Source organism: Rhagoletis pomonella, unplaced genomic scaffold (assembly GCF_013731165.1).
Source record: "Rhagoletis pomonella isolate Grant_MI unplaced genomic scaffold, Rhpom_1.0 Rhpom_scaffold_00010, whole genome shotgun sequence".
NCBI lineage: Eukaryota > Metazoa > Arthropoda > Insecta > Diptera > Tephritidae > Rhagoletis > Rhagoletis pomonella.
The window spans coordinates 4,457,369-4,472,632 of record NW_023458564.1 but is presented as its reverse complement, the minus strand read 5'-3'; the positions used below and the strand labels follow the sequence as shown (position 1 = coordinate 4,472,632).

The 15,264-nt window shown below is 38.4% G+C and overlaps 1 protein-coding gene across 1 annotated transcript in view; it reads right to left on the bottom strand.

The window, feature by feature from the left end:
* The window catches only part of LOC118746479 (protein still life, isoforms C/SIF type 2-like), a 375,070-nt gene extending 362,997 nt beyond the window's left edge, over window positions 1–12,073 (bottom strand). The window contains exons 1-2 of the mRNA XM_036480328.1: window positions 12,065–12,073; window positions 7,926–11,123 (exon numbers count right to left, since the gene is read on the bottom strand). Coding sequence (XP_036336221.1) covers window positions 7,926–11,123; window positions 12,065–12,073 — 3,207 coding nt within the window. The remainder of the gene's footprint in view (window positions 1–7,925; window positions 11,124–12,064) is intronic.
* Window positions 12,074–15,264: the final 3,191 nt, after the last annotated feature.

The window sequence follows — 15,264 nt, the reverse complement described above, 5'->3', positions numbered from 1 at the left end:
ATTTTCATCGAAACCAATTTTCGCAATTCAGCAAACTCCAAATTGATTTTAGACCCATGGTTTCTTTGGCAAATTTGCTTAGAATTGCACGTAGAATCATCATAGTATATACGCGCATAGTAAAGAAAAAAGTACTCGCCCTAGTGTACACACATATGTATGTATGTACCCTCATACCTAAATATGCAATTCCATAACAAAAATTAGATTGTATTAAGACTTCAATTCAAATCAGTACCTCAATAGAACCACAAAACAAAAGCATTCGGTAAGTTGTCATAACCCAATGCCATAACGACATGGAACACAAAATCCGATTTGTTAACATCAATTATTTAATTTAGAATTGAAAGCTAAACGTAATCAGGATTAACGAAGGTTGTTGAATTAGCGAATGAGGGGTTGCAAAATCAAAAATCACATTTCCGACCACATCATACCGATTGTGGGTGCCGCAACTGATCATACAAACAATGATAAACACAAATGATTTAAGTCGCTAGAAACGTCCCTGAATTACATGGCATTCGCAACATTTTCCACCATTTAGCTCCTATAATTCATTGGGATATTTCGCCTTATTGTACTATTTATATGAAACTATTGAACAGCGCTTTACAACACAAGCGCATATATGTAGTTATGCAAGTATATATGTGTGTGCGTGTGTATATGAATATGTACTCATATCTGTGTATTAACAAAGGATGAATATCACACAATTCACAACTCCTATGTTTGCTGTTGAATATACCATGGGTGTGTGTGTGGCGTGTGTATGTGCACATTCAACGCCATTATAATTCGCATAGAAATTACTTAATCCATGTAATGACATGACAGCCCGCAACAAGAGCAAAACGCTAAACGTAACAGCCCTAGTAAAGCAAATTCATAAAATGAAAAAAAAGTGGAAAATGAAAAAAAAAACTAAAACAAAAATTTAAATGGGAAACGCGTAATGGCAACAATAGTAGAAAGAAAAGAGTGTTATAAAAAGAAAATGTGGAAAAATGAATGCGACATTTATTATACTCGAAGCATCGCTTTTATTCATATTTTAGCGTATTTCCTCTATGACGACGCATTTGGGAATGGTGGTGCCATTGCCGCTGGCGCAAAGGGATTTGGTTTTTCCTAGCGCTAGTGTTCAATGCTCTGCATATTTTGTACAATCGCGCTAGATTTTGTTATTGCTTATGTGTATGTAGTACCTAGTATGTATATCTGTACATACGTTTGTGTGTTTTATGATTGTAGTTGTAGGGAATTCTAGTGGCAAATATGTATGTTTGCTTCAGAGCCTAAATATTTACGGTTATATGGATAAATTTTCATATGCTTCTTTGTAAGGATTGAAATTTTTTTATTGAATGTTATTACATGAGTTATGGTGATGAAATCTGTTATCTTTGCTGCTATGCAAACATTGCATTTATGCATTAGTACAGTTATAGCATAGACAGACGGCAACTTTAATACAAAATTAATTGCGCAGTCGATCCGACCAAATAGTACGTTGATAGACGGCAGTTGTTGCGGCGCGTAAGCAAGCCGCGAAGTCGCGATTGTTTTAGCTTCTTCAATTATTATTATTTTTTTTGTGAAGGTATAGTTGTTCGTTGTTATAAGATTTGACTTAAAAAAATTAAGATAACTTGAAACAGTTATGTGAAAAATAAAATATAATATAATAAAATAAAATAAAAAAGTAAAAAAATATATTTTTTGTGAATGATTCGATTAATTACCAATGGAAAAGAATTTTTCATTAAGACAATTTTAATGCAGTTTGGTTCGTTTAAGGACGCTCTATTGAACTCCATCAAATTTTCCATATCGGAAAAATGGTAATTTGGTAGCTCTGATCAATCCGCCACCGCGGACAACAAACTCATTTTCTTTATTTGCTTCGTTTATTCTTCATAAACAATAGATAACAGCAGGCCGTTCTTGTCAGTGTTTTCATCGAATCTGGCTTTAACCTTTCTTCACGCACCTTACTGTCTGTGAGACCGTGTGATTACAAATACATATGGGTCATTCCATTAAATATTTACACCTAAATATTTTTTTTTTGGGGTGAAATATATTTTTTTTAGATTCTTTATCGAAAAAAAGAAGACACCTATTATTTTATTTCGTCATGATATTCGAAAAACTCGAAAAAAATCCCGAAATTTTGAACTCACGGAGAAGTATCTTTTTCAATTGTTTGCAGTTAATGAACTATTTGTCGGAGAGAATCAGTTAAGGTATCAAAATGTGCGTAATTACTTCGGCTTTCCATGAGAGTGTGAGATAGATTAAAATAATAAAAAAAATTTGCATTAAAAAAACGCATTTTTAATTTTTTTTGTTTTTATTTATTATTATTAACTTCACCATGTTTTATTTTTATTTTTTTCAAACTGAATAGTTGTCAAACTTTATAAAGTACGCTGTAAAAATTTGAGAATGGAAACTCCAAAATTGTAGAAGTTAGGAGTTTTATCACACCTGCGTACATAAACTTATGTTAATAAAAAAAATTAAAAATAAAAAAATGCGATTTTTCAATGCAAATTTTTATTTTTATTTTAATCTATCTCACACTCTCAAACCGAAGTAATTACGCACATTTTGATTCCTTAACTGATTTTCTCCGACAAATAGTTTAACAATTAAAAAAGGATACTTCTCCGTGAGTTCAAAATTTCGGGCATTTTTTTCGAAATTTTCGAATATCATGACATGAAATAAAAAAATAGGTGTCTTCTTTTTTCGATAAAGAATGAAAAAAAATATATTTCATCCCAAAAAAATTATTGCGGTGTAAATATTGTATGGAATGACCCAAATGTTTATTGCTCGAAAACAAATAAAGGGAACTCTCTCATTCTTAATGATTTGTTATTACGCAAAATTTAGTGTGACAAGTGCGACCTGGGTATATAGACATTCAGCGCTGTATGCTTTAAATCAGTGACTCCCAAAGCGGTCCACGTGGACCCCCAGGGGTCCATGGGAGACTCGACGGGGGGCTACGTTGGCGTGAAAAAAATATTGGGTTCCATGAGTTGTAAGTGGGGGTTCACGAAAATGTATCTGGTTTCGATGTAAGGAACCAAAATGGTTGCTTGATAGCCTCTTTATTTAACTTTAATTTTTTTGAGCGGAGTATAGTGCTCTTGAGGCACTGCTGCACTTACCATTACTTTGTGTTTTCATACATGGGAAAGCCTTGAAGGCCACCTGCAGACTAAAAAGAACCGGATCTTGGTATAAAACTGAGTGGGGCGCGGCGGAAATTTTTGGCGGCAGAGATTTAAGCACTTGTGTACCTTCAATGCTGTGGGATAGCGTGCCCACATTACCTTTGTTGAAGAGATTGCATAATGTTGAGTTCCCTGGGACAGAATGCTGGTTTAATTCTATCACTGAGACCGGACTCACATAATAGCCGTGTTTTATTTGTCCAGAAATTTAAGCTATTAGCTTATTTTGTATGGAGGACTTACCCAACATAATTATATTGGCTTATGAAAAGCTATCTTGGCTTGTATATTGAACAAGAGGCATTGCCATTCAGCATCAGAAATTTTCTCCTTCAGCCAATCAGAAAGAGGCAAAAACTTACTCTGACACTATTTGCAGTCAAACAACTGTCAAAATTAGGCTAACATAGGAAATAAGCTAATTTCTTTTTATTTGACCAAGATATAGCTATTTGCTTGTGATGGTTGAATAAAACATGCCTATTGTTGAATCTTCAGTGATGGCTCCAAAACTGACTCTGGGTCATGATCTGGGGTATTTTTCGAAGTTAGTGGGGATAAGCTTCACTTTTCTCTTGGCGAATATGCTTCGGTCTTCCAGGCTGGGGTAATTGCAATCCTCAAAGCCATGGACTACGTGGTGGAACATAGGTGGAGGGGAAGAAGTGTACGCATCTGCAGTGATAACCAAGCCGCACTTAAGGCATTAAGGCCAGCCCTCTAACTACTTCCAAACTAGTTCAGCAATGCAAGTCTCAACTAAATTATGGTGTAAACATAACGAGCTTGCTTTACTCTAACAGTTCTTGTGCTTCTTGCTTGCTTAGTTGTTTGTCGTCGATTTTTCAACACTCGTTCTTTTCTCTATTGTCAGTTTATGAATTAAAAGTTTAGTGTAAAAAGCTTAGCCGTTTTGCTGCTTTAAGTTTTGTGTTTTAAAAATGTGAGCGATAAATATTTTTCGCCTCACTTTAAATCTCGGAGCGATAAAAATAAAAAAGATGCCATCAACACAAATAAATTATTTTACAAATACTCCACGTACAAAGTCATGAGAGAGCCGAACATTTGATGAATTTATGGTGAAGATAATGTAAATAACGCTACGCCTCGAAGTGCTCTTAACATATATGACTCTTCAGAGCAAGAGAGTATTTTGATAGATTTACGAGCTCTTTTTTTAAAACCTGCAAGTGTGTAATGACATTGTTTTAGTAAATAGAAATACAAAATAATAGAAATAACATATTTTAGTTTTATTTTGGCTACTCTGAGTTTAGTTTTTGAGTTCACCCGTGATGCAAATTTACTTACATAGTTAAATCTAATCTTCACATTTCATTTTTTTTACAAGCTTTGGGGATATTTAAAATGTATCAGCAGAGGGTCCATCGAAAGCAGTACATTTTTGAAAGGGATCTACGAGAAAAAAGTTTGGGAACCTCTGCTTTAACCCTCTAGTAGGCAGAACCGCCTCCAGACGGTCGTTAGCTAAACACCTTTTTAGTGCACCTATATAAATTTTTTTCTATATTCGTAAGGCACGATCTTTAGACAAAAATCGTACCCTTACGGCGAAGTAAATTTTAATCCGTTATGTCAATCCGTTTTATTTTAATCGGCAGTTGAATTACGGATTTTGAAAACACGGTTAAAATTAATTATTTCTTGCTATTTAGTAATTTCGTAATTAAAGAAATTTTTTATTTTGAAAATTTTTTTGATATACAAAAATTCGGTGGATTTCGTTGTTAAAAGCTCCGTATTTTAATATAAGCTTTATAATTATGTCAACATTCGAAATGGGGAAAATTGCTTTCGAACACAGACCGTCTACAGACCGGCTTGCCGACATATAAAGCCCCAGTTTTGCATTTTTGACCGTCTGCAGACGGCATTGCCGGTTCGTAGGTCGACATTGTGTAAGAGAAAGCTGAAAATGTGTGTAAGTAAATCGGCGAGCCCGTCTCCAGACGGTCTTGGGTTTTCCCCTGTAGGAAAAGGTTACTGTCACAGATCGAAATGGACATCAGTTTTGGATTTCTCGTGCTAAATTCACCCATTCCTGAATTTTTCAACTCATAAAAAAATTGGCCTACTAGAGGGTTAAACGGTCTGTGTGACCGGGGGATGTGTGTTTCTGCAGTTATTTTAGTAGGTAAGCAAGTAGTTGAAAAATTCAACGAAGCTGACTAAAACATAAAATCTATTTTAATTCATTTGTTTGAATGCTAAGTAAAATAAAACAAAGGAAGTACATTTTTTTTTTTCATTGATCTAGTGTTTTTTTTCAGAGCTTTTCTGGGAGTGCAATGTTAAATAACTACATATATATGTATATTAAAACGCTAACATAAATTTTGTCCGCCTTCGTTTGGCGAATGTACCGAACCAATTTAAAAACCAAGTACACCATTGGAAAGGTATTTTTCCGTAGATGAGGAGAATTTGTATGGTATTCCGTATTTGTGTACAGTTGTTGTTGCAAACTGTTCAATCAGCGAAGTTTATAGTTATAGAAATTTATCGAGTTATCTACATATGTCTATTGAACTATAGCAAATTGATTTATATTTATTGAGTTGTAGAAATTTATAGACACAAAAATTTAGTTGCCAAAATTTACGGGTAGTCATCGAGCCATACAAATTTATGGGATTCTCGAAAATTCTATTTTTATTGAACTATCAGTATTTATATAGTTAACGAAATTTATTGAGTTGTCCTAATGCAGCGGGTTCTTTAAACTTATTGAGTGATCGATATTTATTAATTTTATGAAATTAGTCGATTTATCGAATCGAAGTTTTTTTGGAATTTTCAAAATATATCGAGTCATGGAAATTTCAAGAATATATAAGTTACCGAGTTATCACTGCTTATCGAAATTTATAGAGATATCCAAAGTTTACCTAGTTATCTATTTATATCGATATATATATTTTTTCGAGCTATCGAAATTTGTCGAGCCGTCGAAACACGCTGTTATCAAAATTAGTGGAGTTATCGAATTGAGATGAGTTGGCGGATTTCATTGTTTTTGAAATTAATTTAATTATCGATATGTATCAAATTATCGAAATTTATTGACAAACGGGAATGTATCGGATCAATTCCACGTCCTACCAAAGTCTTCCAAATACCATCAAACAAATAAAAATAATATAAAAATTCTAGTCAGGCATTAGTTCCAAAATAGGAAATTTTCCGGTAAGAAATTGTATATGGTCGAATGTCGACAGAAACCGGCACCCCTAGTATCATTTTAAAGGGCTAGCACAAATAATTACTATTGTGGTTTGAAATAAGTATATGTTTTTTCCTCTTTTTTGATAAGTTGAGTATTGCCTACTTAAACAATTGCATACAGATATTTTTAATAACTTCAAAGACGCAACTTAGATAATTGATTAAAAGGAAATCACCTGTGTGAAGGAAGGTTAAGCAAATTTTTGAATCTGTGAATAGGATTAACGAAAAGCGCAAAACAAACGGAATCAACAGAGGATTACTACCGACTGTTTAATAGTTCATATCTCGATACGTCCGTCGGGCATTTGCCCAATCTATTATTTTAATTATTTCTGAATAGGATCCCTGTAGGGAAACCCCGAACTGGTGAACCAAATTTGTAGTCCTGTACTAGATCTTTATCGCCAAAAACGAACCAGTCCGATAGTAACTAGATCGCCACCAGTTCAAAAGCAGCGATTTGTGGTACTTTTAAAAAACAATTTTAGAAATCTGTATCTAAAATGACGAATTTAGAACTGGTTTAAAACTATAGAAAAAGGGATGCAGAACGAACTAGATCTCGTCTGGCGAATTATGAACTAGTTCGAAACTACTGAAAAGGGGATGCAGCGGGGGGCTTGTTTACTTTAAATAGATTTTTGCTTGGCGGGTTTTTTGTTCAAATACGCTTCCAGTCTGCACGTCGCAGATGCTTTTTCATAGTTTGGTAATACAAAACTAATATTTGTGTTAACATCTTAACATTATGGGACCTTCTGGAATATAACCAATAACAGTCAGCACCTCTGCAAATTCAGCTACAGCCAAAGGTATGTAAACGTGTTTTCAAATGCACAATTTAATTTACATTCATTCAAACAAACTTGATTTCAGCTTGAAAATACATTTCTCTGCAAATAATAAAAATTGCTTACCCAAAAGAAAACATCTTGTTACTTTTTTCGTTTACAACTGGTTCGAAACTATAGAAAATGGGGTGCAAAGCGAACTAGATCCCATATGTCGAATTTAGGACTGGTTCTGAACTATAGAAAACGTAATGCAGCGGGGGACAATTTCCAATTCCTATGACATCGCTGTGTTAAATTCGCCAGTTGTTTGCATGCAAAAGAGATTTATCGTGAACTAGTAGTGTACTAGGAGCGCACCAGTTCAAAACTAGAGATTTTCCCCACAGGGATGAATTAGGGGTATCCTATTTTACTGATGAAATAAATTTAAATTATGGACGCTTGTTTATTCTGATAACTAAGGGTTAAAAAAACGAATAATCTATCCATTTATTATTTAAATGAATCTACATTTTAGAAGCGCCTATCAGCCATCTGCGCCATCTGTGTTATTATCCACTTGACTTACATATATAGAATTTACGAAAAAGAAAAATTTAGTTCGCCCATTTGATGAACTTACCTTTCGCAAAAACATTTCGTTGCATTGCTTGGCTGTGCTGCGCCAATGTCGATGGCGATAACGCGAATTTCCCAGCTTCAATGTGCCGTGCAGTTCCGCTGCTTCCTCTACGATACGTTTTATGCACTGATAACGCAGTCGATTGCAACGGTAAATGGGTTTAAGTGCCATGGTGCCCTGCTCGGGCTCTGATTCGGCGCCGGAACGCACCTGCTCCTCGTCGTCGTCCACCCATGCGCTCAACACACCTTCTACAAAATTATACAGCATTTGTATGTTGGCCTTCATTGGCGCCGACCCGGACGGAACTTGTTCAGTTTTGATTAGTTTACGATTTTGACAAACTTCGCGTAGCAAATTCTCACCGAAATGGACCGTTTTATGACGACGTCTTCGCGAATTGAGCGATGCCGCCGATGCGGACTTCATCAATTTGCCGTTGGTACCGTTGAGATGAGGCATACTAGTGCCGTTACGACCGTTGTAATAATGTCGACCGTTTGTCATGGAACCGATGTGTAGGGACGAGGGAGGCAGCGGTGGTTGTGAGCTTGAGATGATGGCATGGGTAATACCTGTTGCCATCATCGTACTGCTCCCCACCGCGCCGTTGCTTTCCTGTTGCCAAATGGCTGCAGCAGAATCGCCACGTTGCAGCGTATTCGGTTGCGAGTTACTACGATATTGCATAGCTGGGTGTCGCAATTGCGGTGAAGGGGTCTCAGGCGCCGGTTCTATGTCGTTGAGCGTAGTTGGTGGCTGAGCTAGGGTAGTGCGCAGCCGATTGAAGTCCGCTGCGCTGCGGGGCAGTGAGTTGCACTTGGCGGCGTTGAAGCATTTACGATTCTGGCAGGTAAGCAATGGTGCACACGAGCGACACTCATGACATATGACCAGCCGCCGCTGCGGTACTGCTTGGAACTGTTGCAGCTGCTGTTGTTGTGATGTTGGAGGCGGTGGTGGTGGCGTTGGTGTGTCATCTGAAGTTATGTGTGCAGGCACTGTGTGCATTTGAGCCCTCGCCACCTGCTGATGACGTGCGAGGTTCATCGTTGACGCTGATGTGGTCACTGCCATTCCCCCGCTGCGTCCAGTTGTTTGGCATTCGAGGAAACGGCAGTGCGGGTCAGTGCAAATCGGGAGCAAGCGGCAGGCGGGATCGTTGCAAGGCGATGGGGAACGCGGTGCACGTTCAGCCGACGACGATTTGCGCTTGAGGCCACCGTTACGATGGCCGGACATGTCCGAAACTGTAGCCGAACGTTGTGTCTGGTGGCGGCGCGAGCGTTCACGCTTCGATTCGCGTGCAGTTGCGCTGGTCGCGGCGGTGGTGGCAGTGGTCATAGCAGTCTCCTTGGGAGGCAACATCATATCCTTGGCTTCCTTAGGCACATACTGATAACGCTCTTTGTGCGGCTTTGCGTATAATCGCTCCAACTGACTTTGCGCTGCTGCGGAGGTGGTGGGTGCAGTCACAACTTCGCTAGCGGAGTGCCGGAGTTTGCGTTCTCGCGATCGTTCGTGGGATCTCCGTTCGCGGTCCGTGCCTATCGCGAGCTGTGATTGGGGCGGTGGTGCGGGTTTAAGATGTAAGTCGAGGAATGGCTGACGCCTGTCTATCGTTTGCACCTGCTGCACTTGCGGAGGCTTACCTAGTGATTGCAGCCGGTTCAGCGGATAAGCTATCCAATCAATCACCTCTTCTTCGCTACGGTCACTATGTCCCAGCGAGTGCCGCTTGCGCGCCGCCTGCTGTGCGACAGTGGCATCCTCTTGCGAATGTGATCGTTGCGTGTCGCCACTTCCGTTACGCCGATGGTGCGATCGACGTGTTTTTGGTGGTGGCGCTTCCTCACGAGCGGAGCCTCTCGATGACGATTGTAACTTTGTCAGCCAATCGACAATATCTGTTTTGAGAATCGAGAACTCGCCGGGTGGACCAGAACTTTGCCTAGATAAGGGTTTCTTCAACAATTCTGCCAATTCCTCTTTAAGTGCCTTTGCGTAGGAAGCAGTACTCGTCTTTGATTCTGGCGGCAGTAGTCTTTCAACCATGGAACGCTTGCGAGGCAGATGCTCTAGGAGCCAATCGGGTACCTCATCTTTCATCACAGTGATTTCACTAGGACCGGAGGAGGTGCGCACCGGGCCTCTTTGTCTTTCCAGCCACTCGATGGTATCATCACGAACTGGCCCGCTTTCAGCTGAACGTGCAGAATGCCTTTGCTGAGCTTTGCGATCGAACCATTCCAGCTCTTCCGGTGCGCGCGTAGCACTCTTTGAGACGGGCACCTCTTCAGCACTCTTCTGACGACGCGGAGGTAATTGGGGCTTGCTTGTATCGACCGCATGACGATGTCCATGATGCGGTTGTCCATGCCCATGGCCATGCCCGTGGTAAATATGCGAGTGCGCTGCCGACGATTGTCGTGGCGGTGGCTCCGGCGGCAAACGAACAGAACCTTTGCGTTTGATTACTTTCTGTTCGATGGTATCTTCATCACGGGCGCGTACTCTTCGGGTGATCTCAAATATATCGCCATTGATTTGATGATAGAACTTCTCAACCTCCACGCCACGATCAAATTCCTCTTTAATCTGGCGCACGTTCGATTTTACGCGCGAAGGTGGACGTGGTGGTAGCTCGGGCTCCTTCTCATCATCTCCATCACCATCAGAATCGGCTGAGCCGAGGAGGGCGCCTGAACCGCCACCGTCGATTACGCCCCCAATGGAATGCACGGCTGAAGCAGTGGGACGTTGGGGCGCTTGCTGCAACTGTTGTTGCTGCTGCTGCTGCTGCTGCAGCAGTCGATCCAGGGAGCCGTGTTGTGTTTTCAATGACGGGTCAAGTTGACCCAGCTGTGCTTGCTCCATGGACTGCAGAGGGCACTGGGCATTGCAAATGCAAACGCCGCGTTTCTTGCTGCTGCCGAAACGAAAAAGGCTGCTCGCTAACTGCGAGACACCGTCGCCGAGAACTCCACCGCCACCGCCACCGCTGCCCCCACCGCCAGCGGTTACATCCCTTCCCGAGGCCGTTGTTGCCGATGTCAAACGTCCGGCCTGTGAAACTGGCGTTATGTCGACTATCACGCAACAGCAATGCAACGAGAAGGACTTCTTATCACTGCCACTGCCACTAACAGAGTTGTTGTTATCGCTTTCGCTGTTATGTGAGGCGGCCAGAATGAGTGGCTACTAAGCACAGGCGGCGCACAGGCGGCGGGAAGTCGAGAGCGAATTAAGCGATTGAGCGACGTCCAGCGCCGATAAAAAGCGAGTATAGACGTTCGAGTAGGAAGAAACCTACGAACGTTCGTATTATTCGTAACTGGCTTCAAAGTGATGGGCAACACTTGTATGGAATGTGCACAAACGGACGCGCTGGACGAAAAAGACCGCGTCCGAAGTGATTTTCGTGTATGTGAGTTAGCTTTGAATAAACCGGAGGTGGGTACAACAGATGTTAGCGGGATAATCACACACTCTGTAGATGCACCTAATGATGGGTTCAAGAGCGATTGGGAAGTGGTGTGGAATAACGGCAATGACGCGCGGTATTTAAGTGTTAATTTAATAGTTTGCGTTGCTGTTTTTGCTGTCACAGTGGCGCAAACGTAGGCAATGTGGATTTGGGTTCGGAGTGAATGCTGTGCGTCGAAGCTGCGTCGTTGCCGGTAGGGCGGGTGAGCTTGGCTTAGTTTTCGGTGAATGTCTAGTTTTTGAAGAGTTTTTTGCTTAATTTTGTTAACACTTGATTTTGTTGCTGTTACCTCAAGGAGCATTGAAGCAACAAAAAACATTCCAATATGCTTTTTTGTTTCACAGATAAATGCTTTCAGCAATAAATTGCTCTAATTTGTGAGTAAACGACTTTTTACACATAATTTAAGAATTTTTTTATTTTTTTTTTTTTGTTTACCGATTTGTAATTGTTGATTTATTTCTTAACTACATTTACATATATGAAGTCGATAAGTAACACGTACAATTTTTTGATCAATTAGACTAAAAGCTCATCAAAGCGCTTTTACTGGTAGCACCATGCAAGGCTTTTTGTGTTGATTCTCGTTTTTATTTACTTTTGTTTTGAACTTATATGTACACAAGTATGTATTTTATTTGCTTATTATTACTCTAGCCATTTTATGCACATTAACTACTTAATGTCACTAGTGTTAACCTAAAACTGTGTGCGAGCCAAGCTGGTGTTCGACGTCGCCGACATTTATCCGACATTCGGCAATACCCGCCGCTGTTATGTGATATGGTTAGGTGAGCACGCAGGCGCGTCGTAAGCCATTGGCGTCGGAATTTCGACTTCGTGAATTCGCTAGCTCAAAAATTGCGCAAATTAGAATCGATCAAAAACAATATGAGACTCCTTGAAGCTAAATCACAATTTTACTAACTTTTTTTTTTTTGAAGATCTGTTAAAATTTTAGCTAAACTTGCTTTTGCGCATTTAGACTCGTACCGTCCTCCATTTTGATTCAACGCACAAATTTAAAATTTAATGTAACTGTTTTTGTAAATTTCATTAACAACTGTCAAATTGGATTTTCTTATCACTATTACTTTTCCACTGCCCATATGATAAGGTTTTAGCAACATTGTTTTCTAAATGGTTTTTTTTTATGCACGTTCCTTATTCTTTTACTTCTTGCAAATTTTTGAAGAATTTTATTATTTTGTGGTCATCGACATCGGCAATTCATCTTATTCGTAATGTACATAATTATTTGTAAATATATTTATGTTATTGGTAGTTTAATATTTCGGCATATGTATTTGATAATTAGTTAACTACAACATTTAACACGTAATAGACACCAATAATAACGCAACTATATCTATTTTATTAGATTTGCATACAATATCTAAACGACTATTTATGTATGTAAAACAAAAAACAACGTTGACGAAGTGCACTGTTCGCATAAATATTTCGATATTTTGTTAAGATTTTTTTTGGTTTACTAGTTTAGCTTAATTTGTATTTTTTACAGTTGTAGAATTTATATTTTCTTTGCACATACTATTTACTTAATTTTTGATTCACTTTTCCATAGCATTTTCGATAAGTTTTATTTTACATTTTAATTTCTCTCCAAAGTAACGCAATTTTTATGTTTAATTTTTTGTACCCATTGGAAAATACTGCCGTTATCTGTGTGGTATAATACGTAAATTAGTATGTGCGCGGATGTGTGTGTGTTTGAAAAAGACAGCCATTTGTAAGTGGCAATATCAGTAGCCAAATACACTGAGAGAATAATATTTCAAAAGAGTACGCAAATTATATGAAGAATTAAAGTCGATATTATTTAGACTTCAGTTCACTGTTTTTTTTTTTTTAAGAAGTCTAACCAAACTGAGAAAAGAGTTTAGTTATGTAAACTAAGCATATGTATTTCTCTCAGCACACAATTTGATAACTACATATGAGCAAGTTGCTTTTTTTAGTGTCACTCCCTTATATCAGCAAAAAAAAAACGCTAAAGTATTCTTCTTGCATTTTTTTAAATCAGTGGAGTTCCAGAAACAAGCACAATTAAAAATAAATAGAAGTGTTTGAGCAATTTTAGCCTTAAAACCTTTATTTAGAAGAAAAAGTACCAAAATTACTCAGTTTTTCATTGTCACTCGAAAAAATCATAATTGTTTTTTTTTTAAATAACTTTGGGAAGTTTTTAAATAGGATGCTCATATTAGAGGCAATGGACGCTGGCATCAAATACAACATATCTGTGAAGTTTCAAGACTGTGCCACCAAATTAAAAAAATTGCAGCATGTAGAATATCTCTCGCAGCTATTCTGTAATTTTTGAAATGCAACGATTTTTTCATTACAAACGTTTTAGATACTTCAAAATGTCAGCATTAAACGGTGCCAAAACGAAAAAATCTAGTCTAATAAAACTGGTGTGCCACCAAATGAAACAAATTACATTGAGTAAAAGAAGACTATGATTTGAGAAACTAAAATTCCATGTTTACAATTTTTATTGGCACACTCGAAATTCATTCTAAACTTTTTATATACATGAAGAAAGTAGTAAATAAGTATGTGCATAAGGAATACTGTGTAAAAATCCTCCACGCCATTATTTCATTACTTTAAAATAATATGACCTTTTAAGTTAAGCCGTGCGAGCAAACGTGATTGATGACTGTGTATGGTGCTGCGGGGCGTATACGTTACATACGCAACTTACGGATGAATGGTTAGTCTAGACTTTTTAGTATATATTTTTTTAAGTTTTCATTTAAATACAATTTCGAGATGGAATCTTCTTCTTTATACAAAACTGAAAATTACGCATTTTCTAGGGTAGGTGTACCACCATTTTCGACCAAAGAACGTTTTTGTCAAAAAAATTTAACAACTCTTGAGATTTGCTCATATAACCAAATCATGCATTGAGAAAGATATATTTAAACTCTTCTCAGTGCAGCAGAATTGGCTGCTACCACATATATCGTCAAATCAGGCTTCTTTCTGAAGTGCTACATATGTAAGCACACCTGGTCAGATTTTGTTGCTTATTCATTTCTTTTAAACCCAACTACGATTAACTAGCAGAAGCTTTTGTGCCAATATCTGGAAGAGTGGAGTACTAGTATTCGAATTAATTCCGTTCAAAATCGATCCTACCACCTCCGCTTGAATCAAAGGCTTGCAGAAGCCCATCCCCTGTAGTGTCGTCCAATTGAGAAAATACTTCAGAATTGAAATATAATGCGTCAAGATAATTTAGTATTTATATTGAATATTTACAAATGTGTATGACCAGCTATGGAGAGTTGCAATCATCAAGAATGCACAAAAATAACTTGAATTTATAAAACTCACAAATTTTTCTATGTCTGAACACGCCTAAAAATAATTATGTAATGAACAAATGTGTTTATGAGTAAAAAAAAACTTATAAAAGAGTAAAGTGATTTAATCCCCTTTTTCGCCTTCTAAAAAGTCATGAGTTGCTTAATTTATCGACATATTTTGACTGAACCTTTTCCCGTTAATCCTTAAGTCTAAAAACCGATGGATTGAGTTTGTCTTCGCAAGCAGCGACCGCATCCGATCCGATCGATTTTCAAAATATCGTCAACCATATTGGATTCGCCAAAAAACCTCCGAGCGACATGTTTCAAGCCAATCTGAGAAGATATTTTCAACATCGAGCGAGAGGTAACAATTGTCTACCGTGTACACAGCTTGTAGAGTACGCGAATATCGCCTAGAGTTGCTCCGCCGTGTAAACTTAATTGGGAGAGGAAATTTTTATTTCACTAAAACTCTAGCGAGATTTCTCCACCATGTACACTATAG